General features: G+C 46.7%; 1 protein-coding gene across 1 annotated transcript in view; it reads left to right on the top strand.

The window, feature by feature from the left end:
* Positions 1-27,665, top strand: part of LOC145357742 (uncharacterized) — a 245,807-nt gene that overhangs the window by 197,384 nt on the left and 20,758 nt on the right. Inside the window, exons 2-3 of the mRNA XM_080211187.1 lie at positions 11,038-11,149; positions 22,305-22,819. Of these exons, the coding sequence (XP_080067313.1) occupies positions 11,038-11,149; positions 22,305-22,819 (627 nt within the window). The remainder of the gene's footprint in view (positions 1-11,037; positions 11,150-22,304; positions 22,820-27,665) is intronic.

The raw sequence follows: 27,665 nt of genomic DNA, 5'->3' as shown, positions 1-27,665 counted from the left end.
AGAAAGAAAGAGGAGTGGGCAGGGTAAATGCAGGAAGGAGGGGAGTCTAGAGCTAGGAATCATAGTCTGAGGATGCAGGGTAGACCATTTAGGACAGAGATGAGGAGAAATTTCTTCACCCAGAGAGTGGTGAGCCTGTGGAATTTGCTACCACTGAAAGTAGTTGAGGCCAAAATGTTGCACGTTTTCAAGAAGGAGTTAGATATGGCACTAAAGGATAAAGGGATCTAAAGATATGGGGGGATTGGTGGGAACAGGTTGGATGATTAGCCATGATCGTAATGAATGACAGACTAAGCTTGAAGGGCTGACACTGGCTTTGGACTTCCCCATCATCGGGAATATCCTTTCTGCATCTATCCTGTCTAGTCCTGTTAGAATTTTATAGATTTCTCTGCGATTCTCCACCCTCCACATTCTTCGAAACATGAATACAATCCAAACCCAATCAATTTCTCCTCCTACATCAGTCGCACCATCCCGGGATTCACTCTAGTGAACCTTTGCTGCACTCCCTCTGGACCTTTCTCAATTTGCTTTCCTGTTTTCGCTACCAAAGTGGATAATACCACATTTCTCCACATTATGCGGCTTGGTCACTCACTCCACTTGTCCAAGTCACAATGAAGCATCTCTGCATCCTCCTCATAGCTCACCCTCCCACCTAAGTTTGTATCATCTGCAAATTTGAAGATAATACGTTGAATTTCCTTACCTAAATGATTAAGATTTACAGTGAATCACCTTGTTCCCTGCGATACCCCACTCGTCATTGCCTGCCATTTGGAAAAAACCCGTTTATTCCTATTCTTTGTTTCCTGTCTGCCAATCAGTTTTCTGTCCATCTCAATGCTCTCCCCCAATCCCATACCCTTTAATTTTACACGCTAATCCCTTCTGTGGGACCTTATCGAAAACCCTTCTGAAATTCCAAATAAATCACATCCACTGGCTCCCACGCGTCAATTGTAGTTACAGCCTCGAAAAATTCCAGTAGATTTGTCAAGCATGATTCTTCTTTGTGTTAGTCAAGGGGGCTGATTTGTCCTGGGTGTTGTGGGAGCTGCACTCGTCCAGGCAAGTGGAGAGTGTTCTACCACACTCCTGGCTTGTACCTTGTAGATGGTGCACAGGCTTTGGAGAGTTGGGCGGTGAGTTACTCACTGCAGAGTGTAGGCAGGTTCTCCCCTCACTTCATGCACTGATAAGGGTCACGGTGAAGCGATTAGGGTTTATTTCTACGTCTTGCCAACCCCAGATGAGGGCAAGTGTAGGATCCCATTCGTTATCCAGGCTCTGCACAGACTTGGAATGGAACTTGGGATGTTCTTCATTTAGCTAGAGTTGAAAGTCAGCTAAAGCGTTGGGAAATTTCCTACAAATATTTGAAATGTTTCCAAGCTCAGATTCCAGTGATGATGGAAACTGTCTTAACATTGTGAAGACTCTGGTTTCTCTCTACTGAGAATGTTTGCTTGGATCAGGTTTCCCGTTACCAGTTCAGCCAAACCCTGATTGACCAGAAAAATGTTGGTGCCCAGATTGTTTCAGTCAAACCTGCGCAATTTCCAAGCAGCAGATTCTGTCGTTCCTTTTTGCTGGTTCACTCACGCCTCTCTTTTCCCTCTCACCTTCTCCTTTCTGGGTCAGTCATAGAATCCCTACAGTGTAGAAGGAGGCCATTCGGCCCATCAAGTCTGCACCGACCACAATCCCACCCAGGCCCCACTCCCACAACCCCAAGCACTTACACTGCTAATCCCCCTGACACTAAGGGTCAATTTATCATGGCCAGTCAACCTAGTCTGTACATCTTTGGACTGTGGGAGGAAACTGGAGCACCCGGAGGAAACCCATGCAGAAGAATGTGCAGACTCCACACAGACAGTAACACAAGGCTGGAATTGAACCTGGGATCCTGGCGCTGCCAGGCACACTGTGCCACCGTGCCGCCCCCTACAGCTGCTTCTGCTTTGAAAGAACATAATTTTGGACGCACATTAATGGAAAAGCAGAAATAAATGCTCATAAAGTCATGTTGGGGAGCTAACTATAAAATGCTTTAAAGACAAAAACACGCAATGTCTACTTTATATTCTAAGTGTTGTTGCAACCAGATCTTGCACAGCTGCCCAAATAAAGATTTATGTCGTTTATTAAGAAGTATAACTGTCCATTTGTTTCATGAACATATACACGGATCGCCGTGTAGCACTGAGTTCACCAATCTCAAGTTGGGCAGCTTGGGAGCGCTGCACTTCACCTCAGACCCCTGGACGTTGCGGGTGGGAGGAAAGGGTCAGGCCTCCCAATCTTCAATTGTCGCCAGCTAGACCCTCCCCCAACTCCAGAGTGGAGGGTTTACACAAAAGATATGTTACTGATTGATGTAGATGATGAAGTATCATTGACATCAGCCAGTCATGTGTTAGGCTCACGAGAGAGAGAGATGGAACCATGCCTCGGAGCAACATACCTACTGTTCAGATGTAACACCAATAAACACGTTTTATGTCTACATTTTAAGGACCCAGTCCGTACCCAGACCCCAAGATAGAAGAGCCAATCCCAGAACACCAACCACTGGAAAGTGTGAGTTGGATATGTATTACTTTGTTCTGGATGAATTCAAATGAAGGTAAAGGCAGGCGTAGAGTTTAACACAGATTTTTAAGAGGTAGCTGAATCTCCCTGTCAAAACTCACCGATGGCTGCTTCATATTTTACAGTGTAGAAAGAGGCCATTCAGCCCATTGAGGGACATCCCATCACTCCCTGTGGTGACAATAACTATACACGTAAAGATGTATTTAAATGAGGGCTAAAAGAAGACATGAGGTTGCTTTGGCAGTCAAGGTGAAGGATTGATCCCAAGAGCTTCTTCAGGTATATTAACAGCAAAAGGATAGTAAGGGATAAAATTGGTCCTGTTGAAGATCAGAGTGGTCGGCTATGTATGGAACCAAAAGAAATGGGGGAGATATTAAGTGGGTTTTTTGCATCCTTTTTAACTAAGGAAACTGGCATGGAGTCTGCGGAAATAAGGCAAACAAGTAGGGAGGTCATGGAACCTACACAGATTAAAGGGGAGGAGGTGCTTGCTGTCTTGAGGCAAATCAGAGTAGATAAATCCCCAGGACCGGACAGGGTATTCCCTCGGACCTTGAAGGAGACTAGTGTTGAAATTGCAGGGAGCTGGCAGATATATTTAAAATGTCAGTATCCACGGGTGAGGTGCCGGATGAATGGAGGATAGCTCGTGTTGTTCCGTTGTTTAAAAAAGGCTAAAAAAAAATCCAGGAAATTGTAGGTTGGTAAATTTGACGTCAGTAGTAGGTAAATTATTGGAAGGAGTACTAAGAGATAGGATCTACAAATACTTGGATAGATAGGGACGTATTAGGGAGAGTCAACATGGCTTTGAGCGTGGTAGGTCATGTTTAACCAATCTATTAGAGTTTTTCGAGGAGGTTACCAGGAAATTGGATGAAGGGAAGGCAGTAGATGTTGTCTACATGGACTTCAGTAAGGCCTTTGACAAGGTCCCGCATGGGACATTAATTAGGAAGGTTCAGTCGCTAGGTATACATGGAGAGGTAGTAAATTGGATTAGCCATTGGCTCATTGGAAGAAGCCAGAGAGTGGTAATGGAGGATTGCCACTCTGAGTGGAGGCCTGTGACTAGTGGTATGCCACAGGGATCAGTGCTGGGTCCATTGTTGTTTATCATCTATATCAATGATATGGATGATAATGTGATAAATCAGCAAATTTGCTGATGATGCAAAGATTGGAGGCGTAGTGACAGTGAGGAAGGTTTTTAAAGGCAGCTAGAAATATGGGCTGAGAAATGGCAGATGGAGTTTAATGCAGACAAGTGTGAGGTATTGCACTTTGGAAGGACAAACCAAGATAGAACATACAAGGTAAATGGTAGGATACTGAAGGATGCAGTAGAACAGAGGGATCTGGGAACACAGATACATAATTCCCTCAAAATGGCGTCACAGGTAGATAGGGTCGTAAAGAGTGCTTTTGGTACATTGGCCTTTATAAATCAAAGTATTGAGGATAAGAGTTGGAATGTTATGGCGAGGTTGTATAAGACATTGGTGAGGCTGAATTTAGAGTATTGTGTGCAGTTTTGGTCACCTAATTACAGGAAGGATATTAATAAGGTTGAAAGAGAGCACAGAGGTTTACAAGGATGTTGCCGGGACTTGAGAAACTGAGTTACAGAGAAGGGTTGAATAGATTAGGACTTTATTCCCCAGAGCATAGAAGAATGAGGGGAGATTTGATAGAGGTGTATAAAATGATGATGGGTATAGATACAGTGAATGCAAGCAGGCTTTTTCCACTGAGGCTAGGGGAGAAAAAAAAACTAGAGGACATGGGTTAAGGGTGAAGGGGGAAAAGTTTAAAGGGAATATTGGGGAGGGGCTTCTTCACACAGAGTGGTGGGAGTGTGGAATGAGCTGCCAGATGAAGTGGTAAATGTGGGCTCACTTATAACATTTAAGAAAAACTTGGACAGGTACATGGATGAGAGGGGTGTGGAGGGATATGGTCCAGGTGCAGGTCAGTGGGACTAGACAAAAAAATGGTTCAGCACAGCCAAGAAGGGCCAAAAGGCCTGTTTCTGTGCTGTAATGTTCTATGGTTCTATGAGTATAATTTAGAACATTAGCACAACAGGCTGAGGATAATAATTAATTACAACTTAAAGCTGGGCTGATTTTTCTGCCTGGGTTGGGCGGGGAGGAGGGGTGGGGTTGGGGGTGTTGTGGAAAAGTGTGAGAGATGGACCAATCTGCCCTGAATCTTGACGTGGAAAATCAGGCCAGACCCAAAGAGTAGGGGGATCAGGGCACCTTGGACTGGACAGCAGTGCCTGATGGGAATCGTAGTTTCTAGAGTGGGACCCGATTTGTGGGCCCACCTGGACTTTGGCATCCTGGATAAGGGGTCCGGTACCAATACCACTGCCCTAATCCAAATCTGTGTTTAGCACACTGTAAACTGGAGGGAGTTTTATGGTGTTTAACAAGAATTTTCTACACTCTATTGACTACAGTTTCCAGGTTCTTTTCCTGTCTGGTGTTGAGCCAATTTGCAGAGGAGTTTTTTTTTAAACTGTGCAGTGTGGGAAAGTGACATGGCTTTATGTTTCAAAGCAAATATTTGAGACTACAAGAAGTATTCTCAGCTGTATCGCAAATTTCCATGCTTTCTTGCCCCCTCTGTGACTAAGATGTATCGTCATTTCATAAACAATCAATCCTTAACTCTGGTTTAGAGATCTTTGTTTCTTCACCTCAGAGTTAGAGTCTGGAGTGGGTTTACAAGGCAGCCCAGTGATTGATTGAAGACTCAGAGAGACTGGACTGTCAACCAGTGAAGAATAGACTCACTGCAGTTAGTTTGTGGATTAGTCCAGTGAATGAGGACTCAGACCGGACTAACATTCATCCCAGTGATTTAAGATTTGGTTAGACGAAACAGCCACTTAATGCAGCAACTAAATTTATGTTAGAACGTTGAAAAAAGTCATTTCCTGACACAACGGTGGGAGATAAAGTGCACTCATTTCAAAGGCCTTATGATTCAAGCTTTCTCGTTGAAAATTCCCATTGTGCCACGTGTATGATGTTTAACCCAAAGGACCAATATCTCAATTGGTGTAGCTTCCACTGAATCCATTAGGAAGCTTATGGGGCTGGATATCTGGGTAGCATTACCCCCCAGGGTGTTGCCCAGAAAATGAGGAATGAGTTGAAAGATTCACTTTCCTTCGGGAATCAGCTGGGATGCCAGCTGTGGTTCAGTTGGAAGCACTGTCACCCCTGCCATTGCAAGATGGCGCCTTCAATTTCCAAAAGAAAGGCGAAGATTGAGGCCGAAGATAAAGGTGCTGAGGTAAATTTTCCCGCCTGGGAATCCTCACTGGCGGGATGGAAAATTTGACAGACCATTTAAAGGTCCGTTCACTTCAAGCAGGAATTTGATTTGATTTGATTTGGTTATTGTCACATGTATTAACATACAGTGAAAAGTATTGTTTTTTGTGTGCTATACGGACAAAGCAAACTGTTCATAGAGAAGGAAAGGAGAGAGTGCAGAATGCAGTGTTACAGTCATAGCTAGGGTGTAGAGAAAGATCAACTTAATGCGAGGTAGGTCCATTCAAAAGTCTGACAGCAGCAGGCAAGAAGCTGCTCTTGAGTCGGTTGGTACGTGACCTCTGACTTTTGTATCTTTCTCCCGACGGAAGAAGGTTGAAGAGAGAATGTCCGGGGTGCATGGAGTCCTTAATTATACTGGCTGCTTTTCTGAGGCAGCGGGAAGTGTAGACAGAGTCAATGGATGGGAGGCTGGTTTGCGCGATTGATTGGGCTACATTAATTTTTGTGGTCTTGGGCAGAGCTGGAGCTCTGTATCCCAAGCTGGGATGCAACTAGAAAAAGAATGCTTTCTATGGTGCATCTGTAAAACATTTCCAGTCTTGGAACAAGTGAAACTGGACAATCTGCCTGTTGACTTTTGGAAGGATGTTAAACTGAGACCCACATTCCAAAAGTCTTTCATTGGTCATGAAAGGAACTGAATAAATGACTTCACTTTATTTCTGTTCTTATGCACTAATTGAGGCCTGAGTGAGATTAGCTGGTGTTGCAGTTTCAATCTAATGCTTTTTGTTTACAAGAGGAAGGAGTGAAGAAGGTGGGATTTAATCTCACCTGGTCCATCAGGAGGATGTACAAGGTGAAAAGCATTCATCTATTCCCAGTTATCATCGGCATAGCTCAAGACCCCCCAAGCAGTCATTGGTGGGTGGGTGTAATATTTGCACCGTGTTCGATTGAACTGACAACCCTCAGGGGCACAATGATAGACATCACTCGTCACAATGTAGGAGAGCGCATTGGGAGCTGTACACTGCAGAGTTATAGAAACCTTACAGTGCAGGAAAAGGCCATTCGGCCCACCAAGTCTGCACTGACAACAATCGCACCTAGGCCCATAACCCCCCAAATTTATCCATTAATCCTCTAGCCTGCTCATCCCAGGGCAAGAGGCAATTTCTTACGGCCAATGCACCTAACCTGCACATCTTTGAACTATGAGAGAAAACCGGAGCACCTGGAGAAAACCCAGGCAGACACGGGGAGAACATACAAACTCCACACAGACCTGAACTGGGAATCGAACCCAAGTCCCTGGAGCTGTGAACTGGTGGTTACGGGGCTGACAGCCATGATAGCAGCAGCGACATCCAATCTGATTGGTTTGTGTGCTTGCCTTTCCATTGCTGCTTTGCCAGAAAGAGGTTAAGTGAGCCGAGTGACAACGCAGGAGGCTTCTGCTGTGTTTTGAAGGGCTGGATTGTTACCTTGGCAGCGAGCCAAGGCCCTTGTGCAGCGTCTCAAAGCTCCTGTCAGTCCCACGAAGAGGAAACAAACTGCAACTTCTGGTAGGTTTCCTTGTCAGCTTTTCATTCCCTTCGAGATGCCTTGGCCCAGAATGAGTTACGTGCGTGTGCCACCTGGCAGCCCTTGTCACACGCTGCTCGTGTCTGAATGTTAACTGAGGCTGGGGATTCGGGATGCGATGCTCTACAGAAAGGGAGCTCAGCATCTCAGCCCCGGTACTGCCTGACTGGAAACGGTACAATCATCAACCGTTTCGACAGTGCCTGCCAAACCGGCAAGTCCAGAGGGACAAGGCCAGCAGGTGCATGAGGACATCACCTCCTTGGATCACTCTGTGCCAGTCTTATCACTGTTGCTTCCGGGTCTAAATCCTGCAATTCCTGAATAAGTAGCTGTGTGGGAGCCCCTTCCAGAGCAACGAGAGATGGGCAGAGAATGCCGACCTTGCGAGCAATGCCCATACCACTAGATTTAAAACAAAAATATTCATTTAATGGGCAGCATGGTGGCGCAATGGTTAGCACTGCTGCTCCCAGGGACCCCGGTTTGATTCCTGGCTCAGTTCACTGTCAGTGTGGAGTTTGCATGTTCTCCCCATGTCTGCGTGGGTTTCCTCTGGGTGCTCCAGTTTCCTCCCACAGTCTGAAAGACGTGCTGGTTAGATGCATTGACCCGAATAGGCACCAGAGAGTGGCGAGTAGGAAATTTTCACAGTAACTTCATTGCAGTGTTAATGTGAGCCTATTTGTGACACTAATAAATCAACTTTGAATGTTTACATACCCTTTGTTATTATTGTAACCTGAGCAATTATATGCACAGATGTGCTTTATGAAGCTGCAAACAGTTACATGGTGTTTGTGGGAGGGTCTCGTTAATATATCAGGGTCTGCGGGGGGCATGGGGGGGACTGGAGTTCTCACTTTGGGCACAAACTGTGAAACTGGTATAAATTCTGTTGAAAATCGAGCCCGTTCTTTCACATAGAACAGTGAAACACAGGAACAGGCCCTTCGGCCCACATGTTGTGCTGAACATGACGCCTAATTAAACTAATCTCTTCTGCTTACCCTTGATTCACATCCCTTTATTCCTTGCATACCCACGTGCTTGTCTAAAAGCCCCTTTTTCGCCCCTATCCTATCTGCCTGCACCACCACCCCTGGCAGCGTGTTCCAGACACCTACCACTCTGTGTAGAAAATAAACTTGCCCCTCACATCTGCTTCGAACTTTCCCCCTCTCACCAGAAGTTCACGCCCCTTGGTATTTTCTTGGAATTCAGTTTATTTATTTGCTTTATCCGCCAACACAGACCCTGCAATGATCCGATGCAAACAGACAGAGATTTAAAACATATCTGTTTAAAAAGTAATCTGCTTGAAAAGATATTTCTTGATATACTTCAAGGAGTTAGCTTGTCCAGGTTGATGAATTCAGCCGAAAATGGATCGATCACGACAAGTATGCTTTTTAAATCAGTGTGGCAAACCACCAGCCGTGACTAACTTGATTTTAAATTATTGAAAATGACTTTTAGAAAGAACGGAAAGTACAGAACAATTTGTGACTTTTTGGAGGTACAATCATTAGTTTCTTAGTTAAACTCAATTACATTGAGTTATTGAGGTAATTATATTTTGTAGTTTTTCCAATTCCTGTCCAAGTTTCGAAGACTCTTTAAAGGCCAAAAACTCCCAATGGTGCACTTTCATCTTGGGGGAATGGCCAGTTTTTTAGGGCATATCTTTTCAAATGTTTTTCAGTGCAAAAGATTGTGGAAACTGGATTTGCAGTGGATATCTGGAATTAAGAATCTACTGATGACCATGAAACCATTGTCGATTGTTGGAAAAACCCATCAGGTTCACTTTAGGGAAGGAAATCTGCCATCCTTACCTGGTCTGGCCTACATGTGACTCCAGAGCCACAGCACTGTGGTTGACTCTCAACTGCCCTCTGAAATGGCCCAGCAAGACACTCAGGGCAACTAGGGATGGGCAACAAAAACGGGCCAGCCAACGATACCCAAGTTCCACGAGTGAATAGAAAAATGTAAACTTACTTCAGGCTCCGCGATCTCGTTCACTGGTGATGCCAATTTTGGACAACTTTTCCGGAGAGAACCATTGCAACTGAGGGGAAATCCTTTCCCATGTCTTTCGATTTGATTTATTTTTGTCATGCGTATTGGGACACTGTGAAAAGTAATGTTCCTTGCACGCTATACAGACAAAGCATACTACTCGAGTACACAGGGGAGAAGGGAAGGAGAGGGTGCAGAATGTAATGTCACTGTCATAGCTAGGGTGTAGAGAAAGATCAACTTAATATAAGATAGGTCCATCCAAAAGTCTGACAGCAGCAAGGAAGAAGCTGTTCTCGAGTCGGCTGATAAGTAGTCTCAGACTTTTGTATCTTTTTCCTGGTTTAAGAAGGTGGAAGAGAGAATGTCCGGAGTGCGTGAGATTCTTGACTATGCTGCCGAGGGAGTGGGAAGTGTAGACAATGGATGGGAGGCTGCTTTAGGAGCACCCTTTAGAAGCAAAGAAACTAGAATCAGGAATAGGCCATTCAGCCCTTCGAGCCTATTCCATCATTCATTATGACCGTGGCTGATGATCAAATTTAATAACCTGTTCCCCCCTTCCCCCTTGATCCCCTGAACCACTAGGGTTTTATTAAGGGTTTCAGTCAGAGCAGGCCAAGCTGTGGTACATCCGGAAAGTATTACGGTTACACCTAGAGCATTGAGGCTTTGAAGATTGATCAATCACTGTCTGTGCAGAGTTGGCACATTCTCCCCATGTCTGCATGGGTTTCCTCTGGGTGCTCCGGTTTCCTCCCACAGTCCGAAAGACATGCTGGTTAGGTGCATTGGCCGTGCCAAATTCTCCTTCAGTGTACCCAAACAGGTGGCAAAATGTGGCAACCAGGGGATTTTCACAGTAACTTCATTGCAGTGTTACTGTAAGCCCTACTTGTGACACTATTAAATAAACTTTACTTGTTCCTGACCTTCCAGCATCCGCAGTAATTTGTTTTTAATCGAGGCGAAGCAGGTCTTGTCGACTTGTTAAACAGCTTTAAGAATTCATGTTCACACTCATCCTTTGTACTGGGTTCAGTCACATTCAAACAGATATCGGAAGATGAGTCTTTGATGACAGAGGTGTCTCAATCCTTGTTTACAGTTTGGAGACAGTTTACAGAGAATCTCCCAGCAATGTTTCCGCAGCTGGTTGAATTCCCAATATGTCACTGATTCTCAGTCAGTTTCGCTGTGTCGCAATCTTGTTCATTCTGAACTTTGTGTTGAAAGAATCTAAATCAGCAGATGTAAAAATATGATTGGAAAAATCATGTTTGTCTCCCAACCTTTCCCCCACTCTCAGTGCCGAGCCCTGCACAGGACCGTGCGCTGGGTGCAGGGAGGTGGGATTAGAAAGGCCACCTGGGTGTCCCCGAACTGGCATGGAAAAGATGGGCTGAATGGCCTCCCTCTGTGCTGTAAATCTTCGTGGTGGTCCTTGGCATTGTCACTGAATTGAGCTGAATGCCAAATCTCTGGTGCTTATCTTGTTTGTTTGTGTCTTTCAATCTAGGCATACCACACATCCAGACAGACCCAAGACCTTGCGACGTTAACAGATCTGGAAGGATCTGGGTCGGACGATGAGGATGAAAATGTTTACTCCGGTTCTGGAGGATCAGGATGTAAGTTGCAACAACCCGTGTGATGTGATGAGTCAAGTTTCTGTGAAATGTTCATCACCCTTTGTCTAGACTTAAGAATTTGAATTATTCTAACATGCCCAAGACTACCAACGAACAACCTCCCCCTGAACTCGGGCACTGGAGTTTTATGCCCACCATCTCCACATGCCCCCCCTCCCCCAACCCCCTGCCTGCTGTTTCTTCACCCCCACTTCTCTCCAGAGTGGGACAGTGGGTGGATGAGGGGGGCACAAATTCAGACGGGAGGCTGAATGCCAGCCGCCAGCCCCCATCCAGCTCCTGTTGGTATTTAGAAGCTGTTAGTAGCTCACCCTCCAATCCTTTCAGCTGACACTAGCCAGTCCCCAACACGAAGGGGCAATTTAGCATGGCCAATCACCTCTCCCGCAACTCCTACGATGTGTGGGTTAGGTGGATTAACCGTGCTAACTTGCCTCATAGTGTGAGGGGTACTAGCTAGGGTAAATGCAAGAGGTTATGGGATAGGGGGTGTGGATGGGATTGTGGTTGGTGTAGACTTGATGGGCCGAATGACCTCCTTCTGCACTATAGAATTTGATGATATGTTCCCAATTAATGGCCAATAAGGACATCTCCCCACTGCCTGCATGAGGGCTCAAAGGAGGGTAATGGTGAACCTTATACCCTGTAATGGAACAACAAGCAGGAGGTTCTGCCCCTGCACAAGTTTCCCAGGCTGGCTGCAGTTCCAGTAGTGGCCTCTGCTTTTAGTGGCACTGCTGAGTCTGAGAGCAGCGAGCTTCCTCATTCGCTGGAAATCCTCGGTTAATTACCTGAGCCATATAAAATACAGTCGCAGTTCCTCGGGCCAGCAAAGGCAGGGCCCCAGCCCCAACTTTCCAGCTGGTAGGCAGTTCTCTGTTCTATTGCCCTCCCCCACCCCCCATCAATTACCATAAAAATTCAATCATAGAATCATAGAAACCCTACAGTGCAGAAAGAGGCCATTTGGCCCATCGAGTCTGCACTGACCACAATCCCACCCAGGCCCTACCCCCATATCCCCACACATTTACCCGCTAATCCCTCTAACCTATGCATCTCAGGACACTAAGGGGCAATTTTAGCAGGGCCAATCAACCTAACCCGCACATCTTTGTGCTGTGGGAGGAAACCAGAGCACCCAGAGGAAACCCACGCAGACACGAGGAGGATGTGTAAACCATACAGATCCCACCTCCTTCAGCGCACAATAGCAGCAGTGTGTATCCACCTGCAACTCACCAAGGCTCCTTCGACAGCACCTTCCAAACCTGTGACCTCTGCCACCTAAAGGAGGGCAGCAGATGCACGGGAACTCCATCACAGTGGCAGTGATTAGCACTGCTGCCTCAGCACCAGGGACCCGGGTTCAATTCCAGCTTGGGTGACTGTCTGTGTAGAGTTTGTACGTTTTCCCCATGTCTGCGTGGGTTTCCTTTGGGTGCTCCGGTTTCCTCCACGGTCCGAAGATGTACAGGTTAGATAGATTGGCCTTGCTAAATTGCCCCTTAGTGTAGGTGAGGGGGATTAGTTGGGTAAATATGAGGGATTATGGGGAAAGGGCATGAGGAGAGATACTCTGTTGGAGAGTGAGTGCAGACTCAATGGGCTGAATGGCCTCCTTCTGCCCTATCGGGATTCTATGAAACTGCAAGTTCCTCCCACTGAGTTGCTCAATATCTTGACTTGGAAATATATCACTGTTCCATCACTGTTGCTGGGTCAAAATCCTAAAGCTGCCTTCCTAACAGCATAGCTACACCACATGTACTGCTGCTGTTCAGGAAAGCAGCTCACCACCACCTTCTCAAGGGCAGTTAGGGGTGGGCAATAAATGCTGGTCTTGCCAGTGAGACTTACATCCCAAGAGCAAATTTTAATAAGTCATGGTAGTGGATTGGCTGTAGTTATTCCTACCTTTAATTTTACTTATGATCTGTTTAAAGAGCGGTCTGAGTGGATATAAACTTATCTTTTAGTTCTGTGGTTAGACTACAGAACAGAGAATGGTCTGGTGTCAAGGTGCATGATGAATATTTGGCCCAAAATATTCCATCCATTCTAGAAGAATCCTGAAGTTTTGTAATAACTCCACGGAGGTGAAAGTCCCGTCACCAAGTTACTTTATTTACACCATACATCTGTACACAGCCAGCTCTCCAGTTGCTCCCTGCTGAATGTGGGCTGGGAGTCTGACACACCTGCTTTAAATAGGGAGCGTGAGGCTCCCTGATTTAACGCCCCATCAAATTAGGACTCATCAGGTAGCTCTTGTTAGCCAAACGAGCAAAACTAACTCAAATTAACTCAGGGACAACTTAAAAGGGGCAGCTCCCCAAAAGGAGGGGGACCCGCCCGAACCAAAAACAAAGTCAAAAGGAAACTTAAAACATCAAATTAAAATGTGGTTACTGTGGTCAATAATACACCCAAGCCCCTGGGTGCCCAGTAGTTCTTACTGTCACAAACTAATCTCATTAGCCTGAAGTCATCACAAGTTTCATCACTGCAACATCCTGTTCAATTTTAAGCAAGTCCACAGTTCTTCCCTTGTCTAACCCAGCTCAATCTTTGCGTGAGGTAAAACTTCACAATATTAGTCTAATTTTTACTTTTGGTTTTATTTGCTTGAATCCAAACAGGAGACTAATTGCAGATTCCTTTCAAAGATTCTGCTCAGGAATGATGGGCCTTGATAGGACAAACTTTCCATTCAAGCCCTGCCTACGATACCATAAAACCCCATCCAGGTCGGCCTGAGCAGGATCCCAGAGGATATCTTATCCATACTATTTTACACTCCTCTCCTCTCCCCAGAACCCGTCAGAGGGGGCAGGGGGAGGGAGCAGTGAGTAAAGTGGTGCTGGTTTTACCAATAAAAGATGCCAATGTGTTTTTTTCTTCCTATTGTAATCTATAATCATCAGCAAGATCAGTATAATTGATGGAAAAAAAAGAGGTCAAAGTAAAAGTTTATTTATTAATCACAAGTAGGCTTAAAATGCAGCGAAGTTACTGTGAAAATCCCCTAGTTACCACATTCCAGCACCTGTACACCAAGGGAGAATTTAGCATGACCAATGCATCTAACCAACACGTCTTTCAGGCTTTGGGAGGAAACTGGAGCCCTGGAGGAAACCCACACAGACACAGGGAGAACATGCAAACTCCACACAGACATGGTGGCACAGTGGTTAGCACTGCTGCCTCACAGCGCCCACAGAGCCAGGGTTCGATTCCCAGCTGGGGTCACTATCTGTACAGAGTCTGCGCATTTTCTCCGTGTCTGCGTGGGTTTCCTCTGGGTGCCCCGGTTTCCTCCCATAGTCCAAAGATATGTGGGTTAGGTGTGATTGACCATGCTAAATTGCCCCTTTGTGTCAAGGGGACTGGCTCGGGTAAATACATGGGGTTATGGGGATAGGGCCTGGGTGGGATTGTGGTTGGTGCAGATTTGATGGGCCGAATAGCCTCTAACTGCAATGTGGAATTCTTTGATACTATGCCAATGACCCAGCTGGGAATCGAACCCAGGTCCTTGGAGCTGTGAGGCAGCAGTGCTAACCACTGTGCCACTGTGAGGGAAATGAATGTTTATGGATGCTGTTGACAAGAAAGGAAGAGGAGCAGAACACTGGTTTGAAGTGTGAGGGTTCAGTTTGAAGTATACCCTTATAGATTTACCTCACCTGGGAATAGATATCAAATATACTGTTTGTGTTGTCAACGGCCTCTTCATCAAAAGCTAACGCTCTACCTCCACCCATCACTTGTGCCTTTTATCAACTCATTTTTCTTTAACCCTTTTCAAACATTTTCTTCTCTGACTCTGCCTTTCCAGCCACTACTCACCCTCATTCTCTCCATCAGTAATGTCTGAGCCTTACCCTCCAAAGGTCCTTCCTGCACTCCCTCCATCATTTGAGAACCTCTGAACCCATTCTCAGTCCTCTTAATCGCCCCCCACCCAATGGTGAAGGACATTGGGGGGGTTTGTTTTTGAACACTGAGTGGTGTGGGGGGATTTTCTGACCTCCCCGCAGCGTGTTTCTCGCAGAGGGAGTCAACAAGCCCAGACCCGATCTGGCCTACGTCTGACTCCAGATCCACGGCAACGTGGTTGGCTTTCTGGTTGGTCCTCTGAAATGGCCGAGCGAGACTCTCAGTTCAAGGGCAGTTAGGGATGGGCAATAAACGCTGGCCCAGCCAACGAGACCCACATCCCACCAACAAACAAAAAAAAAATTTCCCAAACCTAAAAGGAGTGCAGAAAAGATTTACTAGGATGTTATCGGGACTTGGTGGCTTGAACTATAAGGAGAGGCTGGATAGACTGGGACCTTTTTCTCTGGAGCGCAGGAGACTTAGGAGTGAACTTGTAGAGGTCTATAAAATAATAAGGGGCATAGATCATCTAGATAGTCTAAAACTAGAGGGCATATGTTTAAGATGAGAGGGAGAGATAGAAAAGGGTCCAGAGGGGCAATTTTTTCACACAGAGGGTGGTGAGTGTCTGGAACGGGCTGCCAGAGGTGGTATAAAGGCAGCTACAAATTGGTCCCTTGAAAAGCATTCAGGCAGTTACATGGGTAAGAAAGGTATAGAGGAATTTGGGCCAAATGACGGCAATTGGAACTAGCTTAGTGGTTAAAGAAAGGGAAGGCATGGACAAGTTGGGCCAAAGGGCCTGTTTCCATGCCTCTACGACTCCACACAGACAGTCACCCAAGGCTGGAACTGAACCCAGGTCCTTGGCGCTGTGAGGCAGCGGCGCTAACCACTGTGCTGCCCAATTTAAACGGTAACCATGATTTCGACTTGGTTTCCAAACCTTCCCTTTTCTTCCTCATTGGGTCATTTCTCTTCAATGAAGATCGACAAAGTCCATTTTGATTTCGAACTCTTCCAGCTTTAACTTGAATCGAATGAAAATGTTTCGGCAAAAATGAAAGGAGAAAGATTTCTTAATGTCATTCCCGGGGCAGGACCTGCAAAAGATCAACCCTCCAACCAGAAATACATGGCACGGGGTCCATTTTACGCGGTTAGGATTTTCTTCCCTGGTGGCTTGTGTCAGGGTTATTGTTCCACTGGCACTGGCTGCCTTGTGGTGCCTCAGCCAAATGCTCCTCTTGTGAGTCAAGGCAGTGAATTATTTAACCATGTGCAGCTTCACAAGCAAATGGACTCCTGTCCTTATCTGATATGTGCACAAAGTTATGAGGAGAGGCAAGTGGTCCACACTGACAACCCCGGCTGCCGTGTTAACTGATCTTCCTGTCATTTTCAAACTGTGGTCTTGTCCCCAGCTCTCAGGGAAGTTAAACCCCAGTGATTTTAGTAAACCCCAGAATGTGGGATATCACAGAGAACATTCAACGATGGCAAACTGAACAAAATAGCTCATGAGGCCCATAGAAACCCAATAGTACGGAAGGAGGCCATTCGGCCCATCAAGTCTACACCGACAACAATCCCACCCAGGCCCTATCCCTGCTTAGGTACCCTGCTAATCCCTCTACCCTATCACAACCCAGGAAATTAAGGGTTAATTTAGCGCTCTAATCAACCTAACCCGCACATCTTTGGGCTGTGGGAGGAAACTGGAGCAGTCGGAGGAAACCCAAACAAACACAAGGAGAACGTGCAAACTCCATGCAGGTAGTGATCCAAGTCGGGAATCGAACCCAGGTCCCTGGAGCTGTGAGGCATCAGTGCTAACTCCAGTGCCCTGTGCCAGGTTGTAGATCAAGCAGAATGTTCTTTATCCGTCTCTGTTCTTGGGAGATGGTGATTGTGGAACGGAGACATCATTTCTGCTGGAGAGGTTTGGGTTGGCAGACACATGAGGAGCACTTCCCAGGTCTTGGAGTAGGAGGGACCTAACCCAAAGTGAGGGCGAGGGCAGCGCAGAGAGGAAGGAGGAGAGTGAAAAATTACGCAAAATGTTTTCAGAAAAGCCAAATTGCTGGGAGTTTGATCAGGGATGTAGCAGATTGTGGAACTCTCTGAACTCTGCTGTATTTGTACGTTATTAATAGAATGGAATGGAATTACGGAACACAGAGAGAGTCATTCAGTACATTGGGACTGCGGCAGCTCTTTGAAGGGACTGTCCAATTAGTCCCACTTCCCCTGCTCATTCATCATAGCCATGCAATTTATTTCCTTTTCAAGGATATAAACCAATTGTTACGATCTCAAGGAGACCATTAACTTTTAAAAAGAAATTTGAACTTCCAATTATTAGCTGAAAGGATAACTCACAAGTTTCCATGTTTCAAACAAAACCCTTTACTGTTCAAGAATTAAACAAAGCAAGTACTACCAATTTAACTCTACATTTTGTAACATCTATTCCTCAAGCCTGAAAATCTCAACAGGTCAATCCCTGGTCTTTTTCTATTTCTATCCAAGAGTTTCTCTGTACGTTCCAGGGACTTGAGCATTCCTTTGGACTGAAACAAGGTGTGCTACAGCTGCCAGGAATTCACTTTGTTTCTCCCCAGTGTTCCCTCTGTCTCTGAGGCACGAGGTGTCTTGGGGCCCTGCCAGTACCATAAGGCTGGGTGACCTGCCAACTTACCTTTAGCATTTCACTGTTGGGAGCATCCCATCTCAAGCATAGATTTCGCTGCCTTGTTGCTTATTGGAGTACAGCTCCTGGCAGCTTTCTCTTGCTGTCTCTTTCTGAGCTGTTCCAGCTCTAAATGTAAATGGCCCATGCCTGTGTATAAACACACTCAGAAATCCAGAACAAAATGGTACCTCCCCTGCAACCCATCACTGTGACAAATTGGCACTTCTGAGATGTCCCAAATAGAAAATTAAACTAATTATCTACACTTTCAAAAATATCCCTGATTCTGACAGTCACATGAATAATTTATACTCTTTATGAAGATAGCGGTAGACATCTCATCTCCACCAAGACACAGAAAGGGGCCAATCGCTATTTAATGTTTTCTCACTTCTTACTCTGATTTTAATGAATAAATAAATCCAGGGCACCCTTTGGTCAACATATCATAGAATCCCTACAGTGCAGAAAGGCCATTTGGCCCATCAAGCCTGCACCAACAGCAATCCCATCCACGTACAGAGAAACTCTTGGATAGAAATAGGAGAAGAACAGGGATTGACCTGTTGAGATTTTCAGGCTTGAGGAATAGGTGTTACAAAACGTAGAGGAAAATTGGTAGTACTTGCTTTGTACTTACCCTGCTAATCCCCCTGACAGTAAGTGGCAACCCGTGCAGAAGAGGGGAGAATGTGCAACTCCACACAGACAGTGACCTGAGGCCAGAATTGAACCAGGGTCCGTGGTGCTGTGGGGCAGCAGTGTTAATAACTGTGCCACCGTGCCGCTGTAGTGGGTGAACTCTGTAGTGGACATTGCCAAGGCTGCAGCCAGTTCCAAGAAGGAGGCCAAATGGATCCTGGAGTACGGTAAGTTCAGGGTATTGGGCAGCAAGTGCTTGGCCTGTTTAGAGAGGGGTGTGGGGGATGAGGTTGGCAGGTTGTGGTGATCAGGTGAGCAGGAAGAAATGGGGGAGATACTATTTGGTGGGGGAGAGTGCTCCTCATTACGCAAAGGGCTTCCTCGAAGAATGGTGCTGCATTGTGGCGTGGGCAGGATATTACTGGGGTCAGTTGTCTTGTTGAGAAGCTCAATTGATCCTTGATTATTTATTTACGTGTGGTCAGCAGGCCCCTGATCTTAGTGTCTGTCCACCTACCATGTCCTGGGCAGGGTGTTTGAGGGTGGGCAGGAAGTGGTGGGGTTTGAACCTGCCCTATTTTACCTGACCCCACCCCTTCACACCGAAAGCACACCTGTTGGGAGTACATTAATCCAGCCTGTAAACTCTCTCTCCACACGTGCCCGCCTGATCTGCTGAGTCTTTGAGGCATCTTCTGTTCTGATATCAACCCAAAGTTGGCTGTGACTCAGTTAAGAAGGCTCTGATTGCCTCCTGATTAGGGGGGTTTCCTCTAGGTCAGAAAATTCGTGTGCCTCATTCTGTAGATCTTAGAATCATTGAGTCCCTACAGTGCACAAGGAGGATATTCGGCCCATCGAATCTACACCAACCACAATCCCACCCAGCCTCTATCCCCATAGCCTCTCTTATCTACCCTGTTAGTCCCCTTGAAATTAAGTGGCAAATTAGCAAGGCCAGTCCACCTCGCCTGCATATCTTTCAACTGTGGGACGAAACCAGAGCACCTGGAGGAAACCCAAGCAGACACGGGGAGAATGTGCAAACTCCACACAGACAGTGACCCAAGCCAGAAATCAAACCCAGGTCCCTGGCTTGGGAGGCAGCAGCGCTAACCACTGTGCCATCCCCTCATAAAATGCCTTGACCAATCAGTGAGGCAGTCGGTGAGGGGTTGGACATGATGTTATTGTTAAATTTGACCCTTATTGTTACCACTGAGCCCTTTGTTACTCCTCTGCCTAATATCGTTAATGTTCCACCTTCTGCAAAACCAAGAGCTACAGGAAATTTTCGGCATTCGTTTAACGTCTGTCCAAACAGCAAGAGGCTTCACAGCCGCAGTTTATGGTAATTTGCAAGTTTGATTGAATTTACTGACCTGCAACTCCCCACCTGTCCACAATCATAGAACGGCTACAGCGGAGAAAGAGGCCGTTCGGCCCATCGTGTACGTGCCGGCTCTCCATATGAACAATTTCACTACTGCCACTCCCCCACCTTCTCCCCATTAGAGACATAGGACACGGAAACATAGGAGCAACAGGAGGCCATTTGGCCCTTCGAGCCTGCTCTGCCATTCGTCACGATCGTGGCTGATTGTCCAACTCAACAACCTAATCCTCCTTTCTCCCCAAAACCTTTGAGTCCATTTGCCCCAAGTGCTATATCCAGCTATTTGCCTTGCCTTTATCAAATAATAATCCAATTTCCTCTAGAACAGTTCCGTTGAAGTGTTATAGAATCAAACAAATCCTGGATAACACACTAGGGACCACCGTCCAGTGATTAACGTGGGAGTGGGGAGGGGTCAGGGGTGGCGGAGGGGGTAAGGGTGGCAGAGGGGGTGGGGATGGCGGAGGGGGTAGGGGTGATTGAGGGGGCAGGGGTGGCAGAGGGGGTAGGGGTGGCAGAGGGGGTGGGGATGGCGGAGGGGGTAGGGGTGATTGAGGGGGCAGGGGTGGCAGAGGGGGTAGGGGTGGCAGAGGGGGTGGGGATGGCGGAGGGGGTAGGGGTGATTGAGGGGGCAGGGGTGGCAGAGGGGGTAAGGGTGGCAGAGGGGGTGGGGATGGCGGAGGGGGTAGGGGTGATTGAGGGGGCAGGGGTGGCAGAGGGGGTAGGGGTGGCAGAGGGGGTGGGGATGGCGGAGGGGGTAGGGGTGATTGAGGGGGCAGGGGTGGCGGAGGGGGTAGGCTTGACGGAGGGGGCCGGGTGAGGCTAGAGGTGGAGGATGGGTCAGGGGTGCAGGAAGGGATTGTTGGGACAATTATGGTCTGTCCTGCACGGTAAGAGTTATCTGTCAGCACAGTTTTCAGTGTCTCTGCAACAGCATCGCAGGCTTAGGCTCGATGGTTCAAGTTAATCTGCCTTTATTCCTGATTGAGAGACAGAGGGTCAGGTTAGAAATAGTTCCATTTTAATGAGCTCCCCAGCTGTAAGCGCTTCCTTATCCACCTTCCCTCGATAGCTAGATTTTTCCAGAGACTTCCGGATTTGTCAGAATATTACCCAGCAGTCACTGGGTCCGAGGCGCACACAGAGTGATTAGAACGGTCATAGAATCATAAAATCCCTAGAATGCAGAAAGAGGCCATTCGGCCCATCGAGTCTGCATGGACCACAATCTCACCCAGGTGCTATTCCCATAACCTCATATATTTACCCTGCTAGTTCCCCTGACACCAAGGGGCAATTTAGCATGGCCAATCCACCTAACCCGCACATCTTTAGACTGTGGGAGGAAATTGGAGCATCCAGAGGAAACCCAAGCAGACACGGGGAGAATGTGCAGACTCCAGTCAGACAGTGACCAAATTGAACCTGGGTCCCTGGCGCTGTGAGGCAGCAGTGCTAACCCACTGTGCCCCACCCCTGCTGCCCCATTCATTAGTAAAAGCTCAGCCTGTCAGAATTCAGTGTGATCATAGTTTGAGTGAGTTGATCCTGGCTGGTTACAGGCAGGTGACTGAAATCGGAGCGGAGCAAGGAACTGCCCAGAGTCCCTGGGCAGAATTTTCACCCCAACGCAATGATGAGAAAGAAGGTGGGCAAGCGCCAATTGCTGTGTTCCCGGAGGTGGGATTAGGGGTAAAAGGGTGACCCGTCCATAAGCAATGAGTAGCCCTTCACGCTTAAGAGCAAGTGAGGCCAATTATCAGACGCCGGCTGAAATACTCTAGTTGTTTTCTTAATTATGCTTTATCGAGGCAGTGGGAAGTGTGGACAGTGTCAACGAGTGGACTTTAAGTGATGGACTGGGCTTCGCTCACCACACTTTGGAGTTTCTTGCAGTCTTGGGCAGAGCAGAAGCCATACCAAGCTGTGATACATTCAGAAAGAATATTTTCTATGGTGCATCTGTAAATGTTTGCGAGAGTCGTAGCGGACATGCCACATTCCCTTCGCCATTTGAGAAAGTAGAGACATTTGTGGGATTTCTTTACTATAGTGTCAGCATGGGGAGACCAGGACGGATTGTTGGTGATCTGGACACCCAAAAACCTGACCCTTTCTACTTCATCCCCATTGATGTAGACGGGGCATGTCCTTCACTACGCTTCCTGAAGTTGATGACAATCTCCTTCGTTTTGTTGACATTGAGGGAGAGATTATTGTTGCTGAACCTGTTCATCAGATTCTCTGCCATTTTCCGTCTCATCATTGTATGAGAACTGACCCACTACGGTGGTGTCATCAGCAAACTTGAAAATTGAGTTGGAGTGGAAAAATTGTTGAAAAAATTTGATAGTAACTTTCAAAAGAGAATTGGATAAATGGAGGGAAAATCTAGAAGACATGGGAGAGAGTTAGAGGGTGGGATTAAAGAGCCAGCACCCACATGATGGGCTGAATGGCCTTCTGTTCTATGCGTTTACTAGATTTAACGTTGAGCTTTTGTTTCTTTTCAGATTTTGACTTTGACACTGAGCTGCGATTTACCACCAGCACGACCAGGCCTGTTACATCTCCACCTTCCGCCTCAACCTTTGGGTCCCTCCAGCCGTTTGCCTTCACGTTCCGGGATACCGTCCTGGCAGGAGGTAGCACTGCCACTTCGCCCACACCCGCCTCCACTGCCCTGACCACCGCAGCGACCACGACGGCAGCTCCGGCTCCCATCACGATGCCAGCCGCCGCCGCCACCACGGCTCTGCTGGCAACCACCGCAAGCACGGCAACCACCACCGCCACCACCAGCACCAGCACCAGTACCGTTGCCATGCCGACCAGCCGCACCATCGCCATTGTGCCCTTAGCGACTGCCGCAGCCACCACGGCGCTGGCAGCCACGAGGAGTTCGACCAGGGTCAGCGTGGTGGCCAAACCAACTTCCATAGCAGATCCACAAACTACACAAAAAACATTGGAAAACGTCCCAGAGGATACCAGCAAAACCCTCCCGTATACCCCTTACGTCACCGAGGTAAGTCCCTGACGTCTACGCTACACATCTGAGATCCTCTGGAATTGCTAATGCCGGACGGAACATACTAAACTGCAGAATAATACACTGGGAACTGAAAGCAAAATTAATTCCCAGCCTGCAAGGCTCAGAGTGAAGTTAGCCAGGCTTAGGGCCTGTTCCTGGTCCATGACTACTATTGGAAAACACACATGCTGGTTTGATTTATTATTGTCACATGTATCGGGATACAGTGAGAAGTAAAGTTCCTTGCGTGCTATACGAACGAAGCATAGAGTACATAGGGGAGAAGGAAAGGAAAGGTTGCAGAATATAATGTTGCAGTTACAGTTCGGGTGTAGATAAAGATCAGCTTAATATATGGTAAGTCCATTCAAAGGTCTTGATTTCAATTTAATCTGATTTATTATTGTCACATGTATTAGCATACTGTGAACAGTATTGTTTCTTGCGCATTATACCGACAAAGCATACCATTCATAGAGTAGGAAACAAGAGATTGCAGAATGTAGTGTTACAGTCATAGCTAGGATGCAGAGAAAGATCAACTTGATGCAAGGGAAATCCATTCAAAAGTCCAACAGCAGCAGGGAAGAAGCAGTTCTTGAGTCGGTTGGTACGTGACCTCAGACTTTTACATTTTTTCCCCAACGGAAGAAGGTGGAAGAGAGAATGTCCGGGGTGCGTGGGGTCCTTAATTATTCTGGCTGCTTTGCCGAGGCAGTGGAAAGCGTAGACAGAGTCAATGGATGGGAGGCTGGTTTGCGTGATGGGTTGGGCTACATTCACAACCTTTTGTCGTTCCTTGTGGTCTTGGGCAGAGCAGGAGCCCAGACCAAGCTGTGATACAACCAGAAAGAACACCTGGTGGAAGTCTGATGGCAGCAGGGAAGAAGCTGTCTTGAGTCAGTTGATACGTTTTTATCTGACTTTTGTACCTTTTTTCTGATGGAAGAAAGTGGAAGAGAGAATGTCTGGGGCTGCGTGGGGTCCTTGATTATGCTGGCTGCTTTTCTGAAGCAGTGGGAAGTGTAGACAGAGTCAATGGATAGGAGGCTGGTTTGCCTGATGGACTGGATCCTTTGAAGTTTCTTGTGGTCTGTGGTCAGAGCAGGAGCTGTAGCAAGCTGTGATACATCACAGTGTTGTATGAGAGCAATGCTTTAACTGCCCCCTGCTAACACCAATCTGGAGTTCAGTATTCATCATCATCTGCTGCATGAGTCAGAAGCTAAGGTCCAATAAGTCGAATATGAAATTCAGGATTTTCCCTCACCCAGAAAGTGGCTAAATTGTGGAACTCATTCCCATGAGTAGTTGAGGTGAATAAAACAGATGCATTTGACTGAAAACTAGATAAATCTATGAAGGAGAAAGGAATCAAAGGTTATGCTGCTGGGGTTACATGAAAAGAGGCAGGTGGAAGCTCATGTGGAGTTTTACCACCAGCACAGACTAGTTGGGCTGAATGGCCTATTTCTGTACTGTCGACTGTAACACTATCACTAAAGCTCCCCCTGATGGCCATGTACTGTGCCTACAAGAGTGGGTAAGAGACTCACCTCCTGATCTCCAAAGCTGCCCACCGTCTACAAGGCACAAGTCAGGCGTGCCTGCTCGAACACAGCTCCGACAATAGTCAAGAAGCTCCACAAGGTGGCACAGTGGTTAGCACTGCTACCTCACAGCACCAGCGATCCGGGTTCAATTCCCGGCTTGGGCCACTGTCTGTGCGGCGTCTACACGTTTCCTCCGTGGGTTTCCTCCGGTTTCCTCTCAGAGTCTGAAAGACACGCTGGTTAGGTGCATTGGCTGTGCTAAATTTTCCCTCAGTGAATCTGAACAGCCACCGGACTAGGGGATTTTCACAGTAACTTCACTGCAGTGTTAATGTAAGCCTACTTAATAATAATAAATTAACTTTTAACCATCCAGGACAAAGCAATCCGCTTGATCAGCACCCCATCCACAAACACTCACTCCCTCCACCATCGTGCCCTGTGGCAGCAATGTATAGTATATAGTCACCAAGGCTCCTTCCAGAGCTGTGATCTCTACCACCTAACAGGCCAAAGACAGCAAATAAATGGGAACACCACCACCTGCAACTTCCCCCCTCAAACTCACACATCATCCTAACTTGGAAATACATCACCATTCCTTCATGAGAACCAGAGGCAGCAGTAGGCCATCGAGCCTGCTGTACCATTCAATAAGATCATGGCTGACCTTTTCACAAACTCAGCTCCACTTATCTATCTGTTAACCATAACCCTTAATTTCTTTTACTGTTCAAAAATGTATCTATCTTTGCCTTAAGAACATTCAATGAGGTAGCCTCAACTGCTTCACTGGGCAGAGAATTCCACAGATTCACAACCCTTTGGGTGAAGAAGTTCCTCCACAACTCAGTCTAAACCTGTTCCCCCTTATTTTGAGGCTATGCCCCCAGTTCTAGTTTCACCTGCCAGTGGTCATTCATTGTCGCTGGGTCAAAATCCTGGAACGCTGTTCCTAACAGCCCTGTGGATGTACCTCGGTCAGTTCAAAAAGGCAGCTCACCACCACCTTCTCAAGGGCAATTCAATGGGTAACAAATGTTGGTTTGGCCAGAGCTGCCCACATCCCATTTCAACATTTCAATTCACTCCACAAACTCCGAAGGGCTAATAATCCTGGCAGCTTCCCAGCACTGTGACCCAACTCTTCTTTATTTGTCACCCTGGACCCACGTGTTCGTAGGCTATTCGACTGCAAAGGGCATCACAGGCCAGTTCGAACTTTGAACTCAATTGATGGCCAATTCTGAAAAAGAAAGGTTTGCAACTATAAAGCAACTATAAATGAAGCACTTCTAAGTGTAATCACAGTTGTAATCTAAGAAATACAGCAGTGAATTTGTGCACAGCAAGATCCCACAAACAGCAATGTGATTTTGAGCGGATAATCTGTTTTTGTGATGTCGGTTGAGGGATGAGTATTGATCAGGATAACCGGTTATAACTCCCCTGCTCTTTTCCAAATCGTGCCGTGGATCATCCATGAGGCCTTGCAAACCTCATCCAAAAGAGGGCACCTCTGACAGTGTTGTGCTCCCTCAGTGCTGCACTGGAGAGTCAGCCTTAATTTTTAGGATTAATCCCTGGGGTGGGACATGAACCCAGAACCTTCAGAGATGAGCAAGCTGGCAATGGAGCCACAGCTGATACCGCCCACCCCAATACACAACCACCTTTCCGGGCACGCTTAAAGCCTAACGGCTGGAATTCTCTGGCCGTTCACACCGACGGGATTCTCTGCGGGTTTCCTGCCAGTGTGGGGTGACATCCGTGGGAATTCCCATCGACAGTGACTGGGAGCCGGAAAATCTCATCCAATATCGTTGACCAAGCATTTGATCGCAAGTCCCAAAATCTCTTTAACTGGTTTGATGGCGAATTTACTTTGATCGTCATTCACATGAGGCACCTTGGGACGTTTCACGCTGCTATTGAAATGAAGTTGTTGTAATAATCAGGATCTGGAGTCCTGATTCCCGTTCCCAGAACCGCTGATTTCCCCATGCATCCAGACACTAAATTTCAAATAATCTTATAGCAGATTAATGAGGGGAATTTCCAACATTGGATTGGCTTTGACTGCTGAGTTTGCTGTCATGAATTTATTGTTTTCTGGCATGTCGAAACATGTCATAGAATCATAGAAACCCTACAGTGCAGAAGGAGACCATTCGAGTCTGTACTGATCACAATCCCACCCCGTAACCCCCTCATATTTACCCTGCCAATTCCCCTGACACTACAGTTAATTTAGCATGGCCAACCAACCTAACCCACATATCTTTGGACTGTGAAGGAAACTGGAGCACCCGGAGGAAACCCATGCAGACACTTGGAGAATGTGCAAACTCTACACAGACAGTGACCCAAGCTGGGAATCGAACCCGGGTACCTTGCACTGTGAGGCAGCGTTGCTAACCACTGTGCCACCATGCCACTCCAAATAGTGGGATTAACAGCACGATGGTCCAAATAAAAAGCTGACAGACTCTCCCAGACATGGTCCAAAGTGAACCCTGCTGTAAGAACTCAGGATGTTTCCTCCTCTACGTCTTTCCTCTTCAAAATGGGAAGAAGAAGTTTACAAAGGTTTAACTAGACAGGAAAGCTTCAAGTTGCTTTGCAACAGAATTACTGAACCCTGCCATTAATTTTGTAACTGAGATGTGCCAATATTCCTGATCTTGAATGTTGTTGAAAAGAGAGACGTGTTGCTGAAGTTTTTCATCTCATACGCATCAGGACAAACACAAGAATACCAAATTTCAAAGGATCACGTCAATTTTTACTACAGGAGAGGAGGCTAATTTGTTGGCTGTGATTGATTAAAGCATTGCCCTGGAGAAAGCAATGGGGGGGGTCTATATTCTCACCTGTAATGTAGACTGCTGTGATCCATTAAAATTTGGCATTTCTTTTGTAAATGTGTTGCTGAAAAAAGACATTTTGTCAAAGCTTTTTGTCTTTCACTCTTCAGGACAATTAGCAAGAATACCAATGTCAGGGCAAACAACAGTTATATACTGTGTGAGAAGTGAGTGTTGATTGGTTGGCAAGTGAACTCTGATTGGTAGAGATGCTGCCATGGAGAATGCAGCAGTTAATGGCAAATGACAGGTAACTACCAAGCATTGTTTGAAAATTAAACCAAGCAGCTTGACTCTGATTTGTCAAGGTATTGCCTCAAAGAATGAACCAGCAAATGGATATCACTTGGATAAAAGCAGCAACTATCACTTAATTTGTTTCGTTGCAACAGGTGCAATATGTGTACATGTTCTTTCTGT

Source organism: Carcharhinus amblyrhynchos, chromosome 24, assembly GCF_965287045.1.
Source record: "Carcharhinus amblyrhynchos chromosome 24, sCarAmb.v2.hapA, whole genome shotgun sequence".
Lineage (NCBI taxonomy): Eukaryota > Metazoa > Chordata > Chondrichthyes > Carcharhiniformes > Carcharhinidae > Carcharhinus > Carcharhinus amblyrhynchos.
The sequence above is the reverse complement of the archived record's forward strand: the minus strand, read 5'-3'. Positions and strand labels throughout refer to the sequence as shown.